Here is a 20,704-nt window from a genome sequence, read left to right as displayed (position 1 = left end):
ACAAGCTCTCTTCCTTGGAAAAAAGTTGTTAAAGGAAGTATACACCTTGACTTATAACTTATATTGTCCAGTTACATACTAAGAACAAGCCAAAAAGTTGTTAAAGGAAGTATATACCTCGACTTATAACACTGGTTTACAAAGAAATTGAGGCAAGCACAAAAATAGCTGTTTTAACCTAATTTGCTGAATTCAGATTTGAAATCCGTTTTTACTCATCACCTCTAGTTTTTTAGATATGCATACTGTACATTTTGTACACACACTGTACATAAAGGCGTATATGCATTCAGGGCTAATTTCTAATATTGTGTGACTTATGTCTTCTTTTTTAGTTATTATGCAATAAATATAAGTGATAGCATTACATTATATATATATATAGCTATATATCAAGACGGATTTTGGCAGTTAAGCGTAGCCAACACGTCTCAATCAACAGCCAGTAGTGCACTGGCAGTCAGCGCAGGAGGTTGGTGTCCCTCGACAATTGTGTTACACAATCTTTTGGGTATATAACTGTATTACAATTTCCAACGACGCACATAATTATTATTGCCTTACATATGATTTAATTTTACTTTGTTTTTTTTTCAGATTCTCCAATGGCTTCAAGCTCGTCAAAACACCAAGGATGCCTCAACAAGGCCAATTCTTTCTGCCACGTGTGTGGAGACTTCACGACAGTTGCACAGCGTCGAACCATCACTTTCCTCCTCAGAACTGCCTACTTTCATTATTTTGACTGTAAAATTGGTGATCAGGACAAATCTTGCGCTCCACACATCTGTTGTAAACCCTGCTACAATGGACTAACTACTTGGTTTAATGGCAAGAAAGCGGCTTTCAACTTTGCAGTCCCGATGGTTTGGAGAGAGCCACGAAGCCATGCAGATGATTGTTATTTTTGTCTAACAAATATAACTGGTTTCAATGCATCTTCTAGAAAAAAGATCAAATATCCCAACCTTCCATCTGCTATGAGACCCGTTCCCCATTCAGATGATCTTTCTGTCCCAACACCTCCAGTAAATAAGGATCTTTTTTCCTCATCAGATGAAGAAATGCCTTCAAGGAAAGATTCTGCCAAGTCAATCTCTTCCGAAGATATTGACTCTTCTTATTCAGGAACAAGTGGCAACGAGCCACACTGGATTACGCAAGAAGACCTGAATGACCTTGCTCGTGATTTGTATCTGTCAAAACAGCAGTCAGAGCTCTTGGCTTCTCGGCTTAAACAGTGGGACCTAGTCCAGGAAGATGTAAGGATCACCAGTTTCAGGAATCGGAACAAAGACCTTGCTTCATTTTTCGACATGGAAAACAAGTTGTGCTACTGCACAAATGTACCTGGCTTGTTCACTTTCCTTGGTTTGCCACATAATCCTTCAGACTGGCGTCTTTTCATAGACTCTTCCAAGCGAAGTCTCAAGGCTGTGCTTCTGCACAACGGGAATAAATATCCCAGCATTCCCACTGCACACTCTGTCCATCTAAAGGAGTCCTATGACAATATGGAGCTTCTTTTAGAAGCTGTTAAGTACAACCAGTACCAGTGGAGTCTGTGTGGGGACCTCAAGGTTATTGGTCTTCTTATGGGTATGCAGGCGGGCTTCACAAAGTACTGTTGCTTTCTCTGTCTCTGGGATAGTCGAGCTGTATCCCAGCATTACAAGCAGAAAGACTGGGGGTCTAGAAGCACTTTCGTTCCTGGCGAACACAGCGTCAAGGAGAATCCTCTGGTTGACATAAAGAAGGTGTTTTTTCCTCCTCTTCACATCAAGCTTGGTTTGATGAAGAATTTCGTGAAGGCCATGGACAAAAATGGTGCTGCCTTCCAACACTTGTCTACTGTGTTCCCAGGTCTCAGTACTGCTAAGCTCAAAGAGGGCATCTTTGTCGGACCTCAAATTCGAGAAGTGCTGAAGGATACTGATTTTGAGGAGCTTCTTACCTTAAAGGAACTGAGAGCATGGGAAGCATTTAAGTCAGTCTGCAGTAGCTTCCTTGGTAACATACGCGTACCAAATTACCAAGCCTGTATTGAGAAGTTGCTAAAGACTTATGAGGATTTGGGATGCCGAATGTCACTCAAAATTCATTTTCTCCATTCCCACCTCAACTTCTTCCCTCCAAACCTTGGAGCAGTGAGTGATGAGCACGGAGAAAGATTCCACCAAGACATTACGAAGATGGAGAGCAACTACCAAGGCAAGTGGAACCCCAGCATGATGGGAGACTTCTGCTGGATGCTCTTGCGTGACATCCCGGAGGCAAAATACACCAGATCATCTAAGAAAACACACTTCTAACTGTCTGCGGTACTATGAATTGTGTACATTGTGTCATCCAAGTATATTTATTCTGTCAATGTTCTTTATCTATCCTGTTTTATCTGTAATAAGCTGCTGCAACTGTTGAAATAAGCACGTATATACTCTGTATATACTAAAATGAGACTATTTAAAAGCCAGAAAACTAGAGGTGATAGAGCAAAACTGTTTATAAATTTGAATTCAGCACACCCAAATTAGTAAAAATCACCTATTCACATTCTTGCCTCAGACAAAAAATATTTTTTTGTAAACCAGTGTAACTTATATTGTTCAGTTACATACTAAGAACAAGCCAAAAAGTTGTTAAAGGAAGTATATACCTCGACTTATAACTTATATTGTTCTTATATACTAAGAACAAGCCAAATTTCTTGTCATTGAAAACGAGGCACGTTTCTTGGCATGTAGCCTACCACTAGTAATATGTTTATTCCCTTACGTTCCATGTATAATTTGAAAGTAGCTTGGAGAACAAGAATTAAAAATGTCCTTCTATACTGTTGATATAGGTACTGACATATTATTCTAATCTCTTCACGTAAAATTTACAATGGAAGTATGAAAATTTAATGAAATCGGAACCCTAGACGATTCAACTTTTGGTATTCACTACTTTTATATAGTACCATACAATATGTAATATTGTATATATTATTAATGGCCAGAAGTACATACTCGTAAGAACTGTAGGCCGTTGGAAGATAATGAAAGTGGTATTTCTAATTATCGATGCACATTGTCTTATCTTGCAGATTGGGTTGTTCCCCAAAATCTCATATAAACTGTACAAGAGACTGCCTTGTGGATTAAGTTGTTTTCAAAAGCTTTACATACAATGTATCACAAACTGTCTTGCAAATCGAGTTGTTCTTTAAAGCCTGATGTGTAGTGCATCATATACAACCTTACAGGTCGAGCTGTTCCTCAAAGCCTCGTATGCATTGTATCACAAACTACCTTGCAGATTTGGTTGTTCCGCAAAATCTCTCATATATTGTATCATAGATAATTTTACAGAATTGGTTGTTCTCCAAAGCCTTACATATAACGTCATATATTGCCTTGCAAATCGGGTTGTTTTTAAAGCTTTACATATATTGCATCATAGACTACCTTGCAGACAGTTTGTTCTCCATAGCTTCACACGTATTACAAACAACACTGCAGGTCTAGTTGTTCTCACATAAGAAAAACAAATAACATTCAGTCCATGGCAATGCAAATCTAATGCTAGCTTTCATCGCCTGCAGCATTTGGGACAAAGTCATGGTTTCTAATGAATGAACTATAATAATAATAATACAACTGATCCTCTCGCAGTGATAAGTAAAACTCGTTTCCTGAAGTTGAAATTCCAGTTCCCATAATAATAATATATCTATATAAACAATATAAAAAAAACTAAAGATATCTGAATTCAAAATCACTACTTCGTAATATTAGAAGAATGAAAGACTAAATTATTTACTGAAATTCCCCTTCCCAAAAATAGCAATAAAACACATCCAAATAATAACTAACGTGTATATTCAGTTCAATGTATGAGCTTAACTGTTCATGTATTCTCACATGTAGTATGTGTTAAATAGCAATTACAATTTTGAAAAGTGGTTTATGCCAGATAGGCAAGGTATAACTGAAGTAGCCTGTATTCAAAAGAAATATATTGGCCTGGCATGGCCAGGTGGGTTAAGGCTTTCGACTCGTAATGTGAGGGTCGCGGGTTCGAATCCCCGTTGCAACAAACATGCTCGCCCTTTCAGCGGTGAGAGCGTTATAATGTAACGGTCAATCTCACTATTTGTTGGTAAAAGAGTAGCTTAAGAGTTGGCGGTGGGTGGTTATGACTAGCTGCCTTCCCTCTAATCTTACACTGCTAAATTAGGGACGGCCAGCGCAGATGGCCATCGTGTAGCTTTACGTGAAATTCAAACAAAGAAAGAATAGAAAAAAAGAAAAAGTGCACAATTTAAAAACAACGTTTCACCACTCTTAATATGACATCATCAAGTACTTAACACAATTATATATGACACTTAGGTTGGTGGCATCAAACACATATCCTTGAACTAGCTCAAGTATAAACTTACTCCTTGTGCTTTATTTAATAAACATTTCTTTATTAAAAGGTCTTATTTTATTTTACGTTTATTAATATAAGGTTTGCGACAAATAATTCCAACAGTTTTGTTTTCATTACAATGTTCTGTATTTTTAAAATGTTGATAGACATATGATGAAGAATCATTACAGAGGTTATTACAGTCCGTACATTTTACACTGTAAATCACTTCTTTCTGAATAGCAGTCGGTTTAATTCTATTTTTAAAGACTATATTCATCTTTTACTCCCTTATAGGAAAACAAATGTTCCTATAATTGCAATTCTATACATCATTTCTATTTCTTCCCAAAGTCATTTTATCGTATTTGACAACCCACGTGTATAAGAAATTACACAATAAATCAAATTATCTGAATGATTTTTCTTTTCTGTCAACTTATCAGTTCTTAAGTATTTTTGAACAACACTAATAGGATGATCATTCCTCTTCACCAGTACATCTTTAAGATTTTAAGATATTGTAATTTCTTATCCACTTTTTTTTTAAACTGATCGTCACAAATCTCGAAAAATAGAGATTATAAAAACGTCAATATATGTTGAATTGTCATTCAAAAGAAAAGCTGGATAAGGAAGTAAAATATCTAAAACATATATTGGTGAAGAGGAATGATCATCCTATTAGTGTGGTTCACAAATACTTAAGATCTGATAAGTTGACAGAAAAAGAAAAATTATTCAAATAATTTGGTTTATTGTGTAATTTCTTATACACGTGGGTTGTCAAATACGATAAAATGACTTTGGAAAGAAATAGAAAGGATGTATAGAATTGCAGTTATAGGAACATTTGTTTTTCTATAAGGAAGAAAAAGATGAATATAGCCTTTAAAAATAGAATCATTTTAACAACTACTGGGAAAAAAGTATTTTACTATGTAGTGTATGGCCTGCTAAAAATTTAAGTACTAGAATAACAGAACATGGACATCTCACATGTCTACTAATATTTTAAGGATACAGAACATTGTAATGAAGATGAAACTGTTAGAATCATTTGTCGTGAATCTGATATTAATAAACGTAAAATAAAATAAGCCATTTTAATAAAGCAATATAAATATTTAATACGCAAAATACAAGAAGTAAGTTTATATTTATTCCAGTTCAAGGTTATTTGCTTGACGTCGCGTACAAATGTGCTGAGTACGTGATAATGTTATATTAAGAGTAACGAAACGTTTTTTTTTTAATGAAGCTTTTGTTCTATCTCAATTTAGCTGTTTTTGAATTTCAAATGTTATGTGGTGTAATATACCTCCAATATTTGTAAGAATATTTTCTATATGTGAAGGATTCATTCTAATATCGATGTTTCTTTCAGGTAAGTAAATATTTAATAATGCATGTAACATATATTGTTAAATGTATATTGTGAAATTCCTGCCTATTCACTAAATTTGTAGACGATTCCAGAGAGTAAGAATCAACAATATATGTCGTATGAAAGCACTACCGTAAGACAGTAGTTTTGTCTTAGCTGCAATTTCTAGAATCTAGCCTAACGGTTATAAAGGTAGCTATCGCAACATGTGAAGAGACAGTCTATATTAACGGTTTGTTACAGTTGGTATACTATAAATCGCGGAAGCTGCAACTGAGATTAACGTCTGTTAACCGTGAAACTACAAATATCTGACCAGGAACATTTATAAATTTCGAACATTACAAAACGCTTAACTGCAGCGGATTAACATCAAACGTTAATATTTTTACGAAGAAATTCTATAACGTCAGTGGTGAAAAACTCACTTGTGACCAGCGGAGAGTTAGTTAGCTTTCTGTTAAATGAGTTGTGCCTATATTCACTCAGAAATAATTCGTTCGTTGTGAACCCTCGATGAGATATCAAGAAAATTACGAATCGGGTAAAAGACTCAATATCGTTGGTAAGTTTATAAAACTTTTGTATATAAATCATTATTTGTAATAACAGTTCTTATAAATTGTACAGGGTGTTTGTAAAGTCACTGTGCACTTATTTTGTTTCTAAACACCACTATCAGTTGCTAGTTTGAAATAGACTGAATGAATTCTGTTATCGCTGCTTTCAAAAGTGCACAGTGACTTTCCAAACACCCTGTATTATTGTCTGTATATTAAAATATATTTGTATTAAGAAAGAAAACTGTGTATATCAATCTTTTTGGCAAATATCATAAATTTGATACGTCTCTACATTTAATTAACTTCTAAATTTTAATGACAGTTTAATTTAGTTTCAGGCTATTTCAAATTGTAATACGTAACATAATAAACTGGAGGCTTGCCCGAGATAAATTATAATACGTAATAAGTATTATTACTGCAACTGTTTCTGAGAGTTTTAAAAACTACTTTGCTGTTAATTTTAAATTTGAGTAATGTTTTATAATATTGTCTATTAAATATTTTGAACAGTTTTGTAAATATCATACGGATGAAAACCATTTTACCAGATTGCTTTTTATTTTGTTCCCCGCTGGTACAGCGGTAAGTCTACGAATTTGTAACGCTTAACTCAGGGGTTCGAATTCCCTCGGTAGACTCAGCAGATAGCCTGATGTGGCTTTGCTTTTCGAAGACACACACATGCTTTTTTCGTTTTTTGATTTTAGAAAGAATATATTCTCGGTTTTAAAATTCTTCAAACTGATGAATTACATTTTTTGAAGAAGGAAGAGAGATTGATAACGTTAGATGAAATAATTCTAGAAATTTGGAAAGAAAATTTTCTAGGTTTATGAAAAAATATCAATTTTAGCCAAATAATGACTTTTTTCTTAAATATAATAAATGCCTTAAAGTGCCGAATATTGTACTAGTTTCTATTTCCAATTCAACAGAAAAAATGCTGTTGGATATCTATTTATGCGACGATTGTTAAAAGTAGTAAATTATTCTTGCATCAATAAAATAGGTAAATTCGAATTTAAGGCTTACAATAGAATAGATGCAGTTGGCTTCCTATAGCACACCAACAGCCTGTTTGTAAATATTTTTGGTTTAAAAGCTTAAAGTTATAATAAAGAAAAAAAAAACGAATAAATCTGTCATACTTTTGTTATAAAGTCTCTTTAAATTCAATTCGTCCAGTGACAAATATGTCAATCAACAGATTTAAAATTCCATCCAGGTTGTTCAAAGGTTTTTTTTTTATTTGTAATATCTAAAGTGTAGGTTGAAACAGCATGTTTGTTTTATTCAAGGTTTGTAGATACGTATAAATATTTCATTATTTAATATCCAGAAATCATTACCTTACGATCAACATTCCATATTTATTTATTTATGAATTCAAAATTTTGTTTAAGATAACTGTTATATAACAGTTTTTACTAACAGACTAATATACATGAACTTCAGTGGATGTTTATGTAGTTCTGAAATAAATACACAATAAAACCAAAAACAAAACAAAAACTTCACACATAAAATACAAACGAATAAAACTTGGAACGACAATTTGAAAAAAGTATCATAGCACGAGATGTATATGTAGGTAGAACCCCACAATGATCTACTAGATTCAACTAACACATGTGTGAAGTAAGTAAGATCAGTTGAGACTGCTCAAGCCCACTACGTCTGACATCTAAAACTATAATTGACCGTCAGCGGATAATTATTGGAAGCTTGTTGTTCTTAATAAATTAGAAATAGTTAAGGATTATAAAAACAAAACGTAATAATATAACCAGGCCACTTGTGGTGATAGAGAAAGTTATCTCCTGAAGATTGCATTCCAGAAATTAAAAATAGTTAATATACTTATATGATTTGGTTTTTTGTTTATTCGCCTGAACGACACCTACACATACTGATTTAAACGGCCAGATGAGAGACTCTTATCTTTAAAGTACATCTGTCGCTAATTTTGAGCTTTGGAAAGTAACCAGTCGGCAACAAATACCGCATGAAGTAACTATTCTTAACAGAACAGTTGGAATAATTATCACTCTTATAACACACTCTTTTCGAGGACTTGAGACAGTGCAGTACTCAGCCTAATACACTAGCTGCTAGACCATGTTGAGGCTGAACAACATCATAAAACCTATGATGTGTCAGTCAAAATTACTACTATCAGACGAATAAAAAATGGAATATCCCACAAAATTATAAAATATCTAGCAATAATAGCCACAGCCAATCTCCATGCTAATCAATCATGATGTTAGAAAAACACATAGGTTCAAGAAGTCTTGATAGAAATAAATAAAATCCCTATAACCTGAGCACCTTCGAAAGAAGAAAGGTTCACCTTTGAAAAGCGTTCGGGTTATAGGGATTTTATTCATTTTTATACTATTCAATAAACTATACACTCAATTGAACAAACGAAAAGTATCCAAAACTGATTATTTCTTCACGTGTGAAGCTTGTGAGTAAAGGTTAAATTTGATAGACAGCGTATCCTTACTTATCGTATCCTTACTCATGTCAATACCTTACTTACTAGGATACATTTCACTTATTCCTTGTTGCAGTTTTAAGTGTAGTTTTATTTGTCTGTTATGAGCCAGTCCTCTCGTTTTAGGTATTGTTGTTTGTGAAGCTGCATATATTGCGAGTGTGGAAGTTTAAAAAATTTTAAATATCAACATTTTGTGGGCTCTTTAAACAATTTCTTCTGCTCTCCTCTCCGATCTAAGAATTTCCAAAATAATACAGATTTCTGAAGTTTAGTGAAGAACTTGGAGAATAACACCTAAAGTACACCTTTATTTTCTGACACTTATTAAACGTACTATTTCTATTTGTATAGTTTTACTGTAATATAATAATATAACAGTTAAGAATGTATCAAAAACAATTTTGCATTTTGTTGCATTAACCTCTATGGTTACTTATTTTCACGTTTCGTGTGAAAGTAAAGATACTTTAAAATTTAAACAAATTATTATATAATTACGACTAATAACAATAAAATTTAAAAACTTACTATGTTCTACATGCAGTAACACTTTGTGATATGTCTTAACTTCTATAAACGGTATGCATTTTCTAGCTCAATTTAATTTATTGTCAGTATTTAGCAACAACACAATGAAGCGTTTGACTATACTTTAGATAAGTAAACAAGAATATCAAATTTCTTTCGGTGTAGACTCTTCTATCGTCCCTATATGTTAATGTTTATCCAACGGATCGGCTTTTGTTCTCGGAAATAGCTGAAATCAGTGTCCATGTTAACTCATTTTACATGAAGATAATCAAATTATTGTAACCAAATGAGTTTTACTTGTTATTCCTGTTCTTGCCAATTCCACATACTGGTATTTCAGAGTGTTACTTACCAATCCTCAGTTACAATAAACTTCATCGAAACCTATGACAACATTCAATGAATAAAGTATGAAATTTCTTTGTGCAAAATGTGATTTTTTTTGTGGCTCGATTTTCCCACTTTCCAAAAAATGGTTTCTTTGTTACAGATCCATTTATCCACGAGCTACGCTAATTATCAATACATCGGATCACCAACTATTACGCAAATTTAAGGTTTGAGATAAAACTAAATTCAGAGTAAAACAAGAATACTACAAAAAAGTTATAAAAGATACCCAGTTCGTGGTTAAGGACTTTCTCAACTACAGAGGATAATCTATTAGGAAACTATGACAACAACAAGCTAACACAGTAACTAAGCATAGCAGTTGAAGTTCGGATTCTAGTCAACTGAATCACAACTATATTATACCAGCTACTAAGTCATGCGAAAAGGAGTTGCTTTTTTTCAGGTTTTCATAATGAGACTTTTAATGAAGAGGATACATTGTTTAAAGTATCGGTATGTTTATTCTGTTAAATATTTTGGGTGATATTGTTTGATGTCATTAAAAATAATGTCGCAAAAAGTCTACGCTGTAGAATGATCTAAATCAGATAAGAAAAAACAGCTAGAAGAATGGAAGATCAGGCGTAACAAAACAAAATTAATCTTCACTACAGGGACAGCCAAACACTAAAGTATGTACACACACATACAGTTTATAATGAAACTGGTTAAACAAAATAAAAGAGCATTTACAGGATACTATACTAAAATATAAATGAAAACAAATACTTGAAAATAAAGTAAATTGTTTTTGGTATAAGAGAACGTAAAGGAGTGACATATGTGACGAGATAATTAAGTAAACATTTGACAAAGAACCGATAGATATGTTTACACATTAATGACGTATGTAAGAAAAGTGCTCCGAAGTTTGTTTAAAAGGTGTGTATTTGTGTTGGAGTAATCGCCAAACACTTTTTCTGGATCGTCTATTAATCTCACTAAGTTGTAGTTTGGGTAAGCAAATGAATTTAACTCTACATTCTCAGGCCTAACTTTGTATTTTCTAAAAATTGATAATGATTTCATGCTTGTGTATAAAAAATACAAAGTTATACTTGTTCATAAGTTATACCTTCTACAATACTTGTGTTATTTTGTGATACGTATATAATCGTTTCTATAAGTAACTGTTAGTTGCTTTAGACAAGTAATCGTTACTTGTTTTACGTAAGCAATCGTTGATTTTTACATAATTATTATTTCGTTATTAAAAAATTGATGATGCCTGCTTGAAATAGTGAAAGATTGTTATTTTGTAGAATTAAAGTTTGTTCTAGTCACAATGTATCGCCAAATCTTGACTTATTTACTGAGCGATTTCTTCTGAAAAAGACCCAAGCGGAGAATCGAGTAAAACCTTAGTACGAAGAAGATAAAAATAGACATTGTTATAAAATTCAATGTGATCTCAACTTAAAACCTACTTTCGTGATTTTACAGTTTGCAGAGTTTTTATCAGTATATCAATTCCTCCTTGAAAGAATCTTTATAGTTCCAATAAAATAATATACAGTGGAAGTCTGAAAGAAGCTTTAAGAATCTGGAAAGATAATATAACTTAAGGGAGCGAAAGCAACGTAATATTTACTTCAACAGCATAGTTCCAGAATTATATGTGTAAGTGAAACTATCTTTGAATACTATGAAAATTAACCAAATCTGTAAAAATTAAAAATTGTTAAAAATGATGTTCCTTCAAACATGTAAACATTTACATCCATTTACAACACACAAAATTTGACTTTAATGTCTTCATCATCAGTGTACGATAATATTGTTAAACTTAGAACAATAGAAATACGGTATTAAAGGTATTGACGTTAATTTGAAGTAAAATGTAAACATGAAACTGGAGCTTTATTTTTGACACCTATGTTTCTGATTTTCAGAAAGGTTTTGGAAGACACCGTGCAGAAAGTCTTAGAACAATGTAAAAGTCTGAGTGAGCTACCTAAACCAGTCATATTAGGTGGTGTCACTAAAACTACAAATAACTGCACAAGTATTTCGGTTGTAATAATTTATTTTCTTAAGCTTGAACAAATCCATCATATCCAAATAATTCATAGTTCACATGAAAGGGAAAAACGCTAATCAAACACTCAATGTTAAATGGTATTGCACTTATAAGTGAGTGTATCTAACTTCGGTCATCTATTTTTTCATTTTCAACTTTGAACTGCTATGCTTAGTTACAATATGAGCAGGTAGAAGGTAAAAGAAGTTAAACATTTAATAAATACTTTGTCCCAAATGTATTTAAATAACTTTCAAAGCTTTATAGTATATCTGGCAACTTAAGGCTAACAGCAATAGAACACCAGCGTTCCAGCAAGTGCATGATAAAGAATCACATTTAATAATGTAAGTTCCACACATTGCAGCATTAAAATATACACATACTAAACACATAGTTCAGCAAGAAAGGTAATACATTACAGAATCTATAGTGTTACAACTACACATCTTAAATATACAGTTCACCTTGTGAGATAATACACTAGAGTATTCATTACAACATGCACACCTTGAACATAGTTCGTCACGTGAGTTAAATAAACTAAACTATTACAACATGCATATCCTAAACACACAGTTCTTCACATTATTAAATAAACTAAACTATTACAACATACATATCCTAAACACACAGTTCCTCATATTATTAAATAAACTGTACTGTTACAACATACATATCCTAAACACTCAGTTCCTCACATTATTAAATAAACTGTACTGTTACAACATACATATCCTAAACACACAGTTCTCACATTATTAAATAAACTGTACTGTTACAACATACATATCCTAAACACACAGTCTCTCACATTATTAAATAAACTGTACTGTTACAACATACATATCCTAAACACACAGTCTCTCACATTATTAAATAAACTGTACTGTTACAATATCCAGTCTTAAAAATACAGTACATCACGTCAGTTAATACATAATAGTGTTACAACATATGCACAATTAATGCACAGTTCTTCTTATAAAAGCCCTAAAACATGTGAATTTTAAATACCTATAATTTAACTGATACATATCCACACTTTCTTCCACATGATTTAGAATATTATTAATGCAAAACGCACATATTAACCAAAATTTTAATACCTAAGTTTGAGAGTTACGAATTGGGTAATAAACTGATTTTCACTTTAATATCATACTGTAATTTTCCCAGCTGCAAACTACTGGGACTGTAGCACAGAGAAAGTGCTATTGGTCCCTGAAGGCTATTAAAATTTTCCTTCCGGTTATTTTTTTACAATAGATATATCTGCAATATTATTACCTAACGTACAACAATATTGCTCCACACAGGATTTTGTATTTTATGAAACATTTACCTTAAAGTGTGCTTTTCGTACACCATTCACGTTATGCTACATTAAAGTCAGGCTTACTTTTATTTTAGGAAGCTTTCTGAGCATTGAACTAAAACGTAAATGTACAATGAGTTATATATATATATATGTATACATACTTTCGAAGAATATGAACTTAGTATAGAAGTTGATATGTGTATCATTTCGTTGGAATTATATATAATAGTAATTGATTTTAAATCATAATTTATTAGAAGTTAATTAAGTGAATCAATGTTCATTTTCTTTCTTTTTTTAAATAAAACCAAAAATTACCAAAATACAAAACATCTTAATACATTCTCCTTTGGCACAAAAAATACATTTGGTATATAATGCTTTATTTCCCCCTAAAGTAAACACCCTCGTTGTCCAAAAATTTGTATGAACCCGTCGTTAAATTGAACATTGTTGTTTAAACGGGATTCATCTTATTCATAAACAAAGAATACTATAAATATTATAAATGGACCCGGGTTAATTCCAGATTTTGGTCGAAGGCGGAGACGTAAGGCTCATCACGGTTAAATACTGCGATAAAAGTTAGGTGCAGTAGATTAAAGGCGGAAATTGTTTGTAAAGCTAACGATGTAGGTCCATCAGTCCTGCTCGCTAGGGTGTGGGAGGGGTCACGGTTGTAAGACGTTTATATTGTAGACACTCAATTGGTCAAGAGGGCATGGAAGACATAATTGTTGCATGTTAAAGTTCATACCTGCAAACAAGTGACCGAAGCCAGGATACCCAGGATAACTGGTTCGACCATAGCTGTAAGCAGGGAAAGACAAGGGTGTACACAGGACGTCAGGTTCTAAACAAATAATCAACAATGAAATCATTAGCAATTAGTTTAAAGTAGTCACGAATGGTTGTACTGCATTAGTAATTAGGCTTATCAACAAACGATACTATTCTTGAAAAGACGTGTGCTAGAGTAGTATGAAAATTTTCTTAACTCTATACTATGATTTTTATGTTCTTTTGACTCAAAAATTTATTATCCATCTTTTATAAACATTTGCATACACATTAAATGTTATTTAAAACTCAAAATTATAAATTAACAGAAATTAATTTCAGATACTGATGCAGGCTCATAACGAGACTAATACATATGCATATTAGTGCACAAGAGCGAAGTTTCTTCTTTCACTTTTTTTTTTTTTTCAACCTATAAACTTATTTGTTATTACGGCAATCAGGTGGAGACGTTTCTCATTACATGCGATAAAGTTGTAACCGACACCTTATAGAAATTATTTCTTTACTTTAACAATGTGCAAAGTAAAAATACTACTCCTGTCAGAAATAACAGTTAAGAAGGTAAATAAATATGAAAATATCATATCAAACTGAGAGGTAAGGTAACACTTACCTTCTGTTAGCGCTCCAAGCGGCCAGACAAGATCTGAAATTGAGAGGAGTAAATTTCAATGGGAATGCATATAAGAGTTCTTGATTTTAGTAACAAGAATTACGTAGTTGATAAAGTGTATGATCATTGACACTATTAGAATAAAGCATACTGGCTGTAAAACTCAGATGCTCGAATTGATGTTTAAAAATTTGTTCTTTACAGTTTTCTTATTTCACTAATCACAAATATCTCATAACTGTGTAGATTCTGATGAGATGAATAATAATTACTGATTATATCTGCAAGAAATTAATTTACTTTAAAACATTATCGTTTCACAACTCGACAACTTTAAGTTTCTTAACTATGAACACTGAAATCATTCCCCAAATACCATTAGATTTTAATTTTCTCAGAAATACTGGATTCTGAGATACGTTATAAAAGAATATCTTTCTCTAGCTTTACCAAGAGAAAGAGACAGTTGGTGTCCTAAAAGAATTTTACCTTAAGGTTAAGATTAGCTTACCATGGACGATTTAGCTTACCATAAACACCTCTGCCTGCTCCTCTTCCTTGAACAATAGGCATCATAACTTCTTTTGGTTGAGCTTTTTTACATTCAACCTGCACAAGCAAATAAATTGAGTTTTATTAATCCTAAATCCTATTATGGGACTTTATTAAGTATATTTTATTCTCTGAGTAAAATCTACGTTACTAAATGTCCGTGTATAAGGTAGGTAAATCAAATAAAAGCAACTATTAGATAGATAACAAATCAAGTAAAAGCGGCTTATTTTTTATGTTCATTCTTACAGCAACCATGACTGACAAAACTGTAACTAGATATAGTGCTTCTCTTATAGCAAAGCCACATCGGGTTATTTGCTGAGTCGACCGAGAAGAATCGAACCGCTGATTTTAGCGTTGTAAATCCGTAGACTTCCCGCTGTATCAGCGGGGGTTAGATCTAGGGTGTAAAGTCACTTTCAAAGTTAAAAATAAAATATTCTTAAAACGGCTTATCTCTTAACAATCAGTACGACATTCTTGGGTACACTGACTTCCTATAGTTAAGTGTCGTAACCAATATAATAAGAGGTTTGGTAGAAATGTAATGAACTTCTAAACGTTTTAACCATGCATGAATCAAAATAAGAAAACAAACTAAACAACAAAATTTCACGATATAACCAAATGCACTACCAAACAAAACACAGAAAGGTAAATGTACGCCTGCATAAAACACTAGATACAGACATTTTCCTTCTACTACTGGGAAAGATCTGAACTAATTAATCAAGTTTTGAGTTAACAACCACATACGCTATCGAAAACAGCTCACTAACACCACTTGGTCATTCCCATTAAGTTAAACAAAGAAGAAAGAGTCTTCCATACATGTAGTCGTCACATTACAGAAGTGCCCAGAAATCTCAACAGACCAAGACACAAAAATTCCCAACAATGTAACCACGGAAAAAACCTAGAATGAAAGCGACCCTAGACAATGTGTCATTGGATCGATAATAATAAAACTGAAAAACGAATAGATGCATCGACGTTTGTAACTATGAGCACTTTGGAAGCTGAGAAAAAAATTATTATGTGCTAATAGAATACGCATATTTCCACATACGACGACAATCCCAAACATAGATTCTGAATCCATGGAAGAACCGTATTTTCCGCCTAATAAGCCGAATTTCTGGCCCTAAATTTTGGACCTGATTTTTGGGGGTCGGCTTATTGGCCGATCACTCCTTTCAGAAATTTCTTCTTCTTAGGAAATGTTTTTCTTTTGAAAATCACCATAGGCAGTAATTTTGTCCAATCAGCAAAGCACGTTAAGACTACAGTGAAACGTTTCTGGAATTTCATTGGTTCCCTAATTACAGTAAGTAAAGCCAATAACGAATGACATATTGATTCCATCTCTGTCTCAATACGACACGTTCTGCTTTACTACAATGATCACACACAACATGCATGCTGACGCTGAAACGAGACTAAGAAATCATTTTGAAGAAACTTGTCACTTCTTAAAAATGGCTTCGGCTTATTGGGCGGTAATAAGCAAAAACCCTCATTTTCAGAGCTGAAAATTGGCCTCGGCTTATTCGGCGATTCGGCTTATTAACCGGAAAATACGGTAATACGATAAAAAGTAAGTTAAAAACTACAAACTAGGCTCATATTTGAAATATCATATCCATGTGCTAGATAAACATGCTTGCAGCTTACCATGCATACAGATTAAACAAGGCATCTGGTCTAGATCTAGAAATAATAAAGTACTGAGCAGATGGGTTGCAACTTTGGGTAGTTTAAGTCTAGATGGCGTCTTGGTATGTAAATGATTATATAATTGACAACCTTGCTTTTACCATTACTCTTCAAAATGGTGTTATAAGACATCGAATCATGTGCAAAGTTTTTAGGGCAAGTCCCTGTTTTTAATAATTATTTATTGTGTGAGATTTTAAAGTTATATTCCTTTAACTGTAAATAGCAAGCAATACCTTTTTTTTTAAACGGTGATAATACACAGTTATTCAGAAATGAAACTTTGTAAAAATTATGACGTGTACTATTAAAACGCCAATAGCTGATGAATCATTAAAGACAAATAGGCTCAAGATTTGTTATAAAAATCGGAGGCATCAGAAATAAATTAAATAAAGTGAGGAAAAAACATATACAGCCTTAACGCAAATATTTTAGGCCTACTATTACATTAAAGAATTCTTTTGTAAGATACCACACTTTTAGCTTTACACGATACATGAGTGAAAAAAATATTTCTAGAACATTTCTTTGATTGAACATTGAACACTTTTAATGCTATAATAAAACTTTTAAACTGTATATAAGAGACTAGTTAGTCACCATGTAATCAATAAATAGGATTTAATGATATGACAAAAGCACCCTGTCATATTTCTTAACATTTCTTTTTGTTTCACATTGCATGTTTACAAGATAAATTATCTAATAATCCTATAAAGCATATGTCAGTAAAACTTAAATAATTTGATACGTTAAGTTTGTAAAATAGATACATTTTAGAAGGTTATACATTATTCTGTAAAATTATAGTTTGTACTGTATGTTTTATAAGATAAATACTTTAAACAGCTTGTAAAATATAAGTAAAATATGTCATTTCTAGTTTTATTTTATATATTTTTAAGGTTTCTGCTGAAACACTTTTAAATGATATGCATCATATTAAAACGTAAAAAGAGTTTCTTAGTTTTATGTATTCTCACTTGTAAGATCATAAAAATATCGTTTAAACTGTATATAAAAAATGTTAAATTTTACATAATATTTTAATGTCATAAGAAATCATCTTTGAAACTTTATACAAAATAGTCATTAAAAACTTTTGGTTTTACATCGCTCACTTTTTTATTATCGCAAAAAAACATATTTTAAACTGCAGAGTTTAAGGGAAAAAAGAGAATAGAGGGTTGGACCCATTATAGTTGGATGTTATTTCATTTCTTATAGCAAGTACTTCGAAACAGCAGAGGACTTCTTATACAAAAATGTTGTTTGTTTCATGACTTCTTTGAAAATTTCTGGCATCTTTTCGTTTTTGATGAACTCTTCATACATTAGAAAAAAACTCATTTGTTATTTTATCACTCTAATACATTATCCAGGCATCTGTTCACTTTGTAACCTGGATCTAGCAATTGGATGTTGGTTTAATGAAGACTGTGGTAAGTTGAATCTGTTATTAAGACCCATTGTCGGGAACTTTGGGTGATATTAGGACTAATGTCTCACAGTTTGAAATGTTACTACTGCTGATTTAAGGCTTTAGCTATTTTAGTAGATAATCTTTAGTACTATGGTTCAAAGGGAATTTTAGACAATTTGGGAAGTTTTAGCTCCAAATATATATTCTTTGATTTCAGGGCACTATGGCCATATCTGGGGTAAGCATAGGCTCAGAAAATACTCTGAAACCTGCTTCATGGAGTGATGGGTCACTTCCTTTGTCTCATCTGATCAGTGGTCAACGTTTATGGAATGAGTGACGAGGCTGAGGGATGAGAAAGGTTTCTAAGGTGGATACAGCTAGCTGCAACCATGGATGATTCTAAAGTTGAATATTTGGCAGAAGTCTTCGGATAGCATGATGACTGGACTCTGGATGGGTGTCATTAGTAGACTAAATTATCATTAGGAATCCAAATGGCTGACTTTTCCATTAGCAAAAGATTATTCTCTTGTTCCTCTTTGTTAGCTGCAGTTAGATCCTAAAAAGTTCGTTCTCACAATTCAAATAGTTACTGGAATCCACACACACATTAGTTTATTTTCCATCATGAGTTAAGGTGAGAAATTTGACAATACTGAAATTTGTGATCAAGCTAAGCAAAAAAAGTGAATTGGCTATAAGTTCTAATAAGTTCATCTCATACAACTAAGTTCAGAATTCATATTGCTTAGCCAACATATTTTCTGGAAGATCAGAAACTCAGTCATTAGTTTGATTTTGGAAGCTGTAACAACAAGGTAAGCTAAAATGTTCTCTATGAGACGATTTAAAATATTAAATGTTAGATCAGTGTTGAAAATTAAGTGCCAGTTATAAAAGTATATGTATACACAAATATTATTGCTCAGAATGTGCTTCCTATGCAAATATGAACAATTCAGCACAATAGGTTACATATTAGATCTGGATTAAATCACTATACTGCCGTGTTCCCTGTTGTGCCATTTCCGCCTTGTGACAATTCCAGCAAGTTAGCATGGCTACTATTTATACACCACAAGTTGTTCTACGAATTATTTGTTTCAATATAAACAAAGCCAAGTCTTAATGAGTAATGGAGAAGAACTGACAATGCTGTAATTGAAATCGACCTGGAATCTCTGCAAGCACGATCACAATATTCTCTTACCACAAGCTTCACACCATAGTTTGGGTTCACTTCTGGAAGAATGAAGTGCGTTTTCACATAATTGTTACGCAGATGACTCAAGCCACATAATTACAAGTTGTAACTTCAACTTGTAAGTAAAATAATTATCAACGAAATATTCAGTTAAAGTGTTAACCAATGAAATATCTTAATTCGAGAAAGTAAATATAATACATGAAAAACACTGGGTATATCATGATTTCTTTTGGTATGACATTTTAGTTAAAGTCTTTAGTTTACTTTGAATAAGTAATTTCAGATCTGCCAAACCGGGTATATTCTTTATCAAATTACTTTCACCTTATTAGTGAAAAACGTGAGATCTCACAAACATTTAAATTTCAAAAACCAAACATATTATTTCACTAACACCAATGCAAATATCTGATACCAAATTATTATTTTGCCTGAATGTAGAAAAGCTAGTAATCACAGCTCTAGTTTATATATCAACATCCCACGATTCTGGCCTAATTATTTCTTTACTGCCTGACAACTATGTTCTTTGTGAACAAACATGAAAATTCATGGGTGATATCATAAAAAATATGTACTACTGTACACACTTCTTCAAATTTATACAATGCTGATTATACATATCAACACCACTCAAACTACATACATCTTTGATAGCTATGTTACCCATTAGCATACTCCATTTACAAACTGCTGATAAGGTCAATTCTTTCTGTCTGGGTATCGTAAGCAAGGTGGATTCGTCAAAATTAAGAACGTTTCAACTAGAATTCAACTAACCTGCATAACTTAGTGTCTGTTCACAACAAGATAAACCAAAGTAGGCTAAATGCAATAACCAATAGTAAGACATATTTACTCTCCTTGTTATCTAGTACAACCAACAATTAAACTATTACAATATTGCACAACTATGTACGAGTTAACAAACCTACTCAACCGGAATCACAAGATAAATTAAAAAGAATCTGAAGAAACACGAACTTTTCTGCTGTTTATTGCAGCTCGTTTCATTTTCTGTACTGATCAAAGCGTAACTCTGTCATTGTAAACCTAGAAGTCATGTATAGGTCTTTCACATCCAAGTATATCACTTGTAAATGTTACTTAAAATTGAATTTAAATATACAGAGCTATTCTCAGGAGGTTTATCATACTGACATCTGATTGCAAAGTTCTCTTCCGTTACAGGTACATAATAATTCCCAGTAATCATTTCCAGTCACTTCAATTGTTATTTTTCTACGCACTATATTTA

General features: G+C 32.5%; 1 protein-coding gene across 2 annotated transcripts in view; it reads right to left on the bottom strand.

Moving 5' to 3' along the window:
• LOC143237425 (RNA-binding protein Musashi homolog Rbp6-like) overlaps window positions 1-20,704 on the bottom strand; it is a 229,476-nt gene that overhangs the window by 16,462 nt on the left and 192,310 nt on the right. For both annotated transcript variants that reach the window (XM_076476664.1, XM_076476665.1), the window contains 3 exons: window positions 15,070-15,148; window positions 14,540-14,572; window positions 13,880-13,975 (listed from right to left, as the gene is read on the bottom strand). In XM_076476664.1, the coding sequence (XP_076332779.1) occupies window positions 13,880-13,975; window positions 14,540-14,572; window positions 15,070-15,148 (208 nt within the window). The remainder of the gene's footprint in view (window positions 1-13,879; window positions 13,976-14,539; window positions 14,573-15,069; window positions 15,149-20,704) is intronic.

Source organism: Tachypleus tridentatus, chromosome 13 (assembly GCF_004210375.1).
Source record: "Tachypleus tridentatus isolate NWPU-2018 chromosome 13, ASM421037v1, whole genome shotgun sequence".
Lineage (NCBI taxonomy): Eukaryota > Metazoa > Arthropoda > Merostomata > Xiphosura > Limulidae > Tachypleus > Tachypleus tridentatus.
Note: the sequence above shows the minus strand (reverse complement) of the source record. Positions and strands in the feature narration are given on the sequence as shown.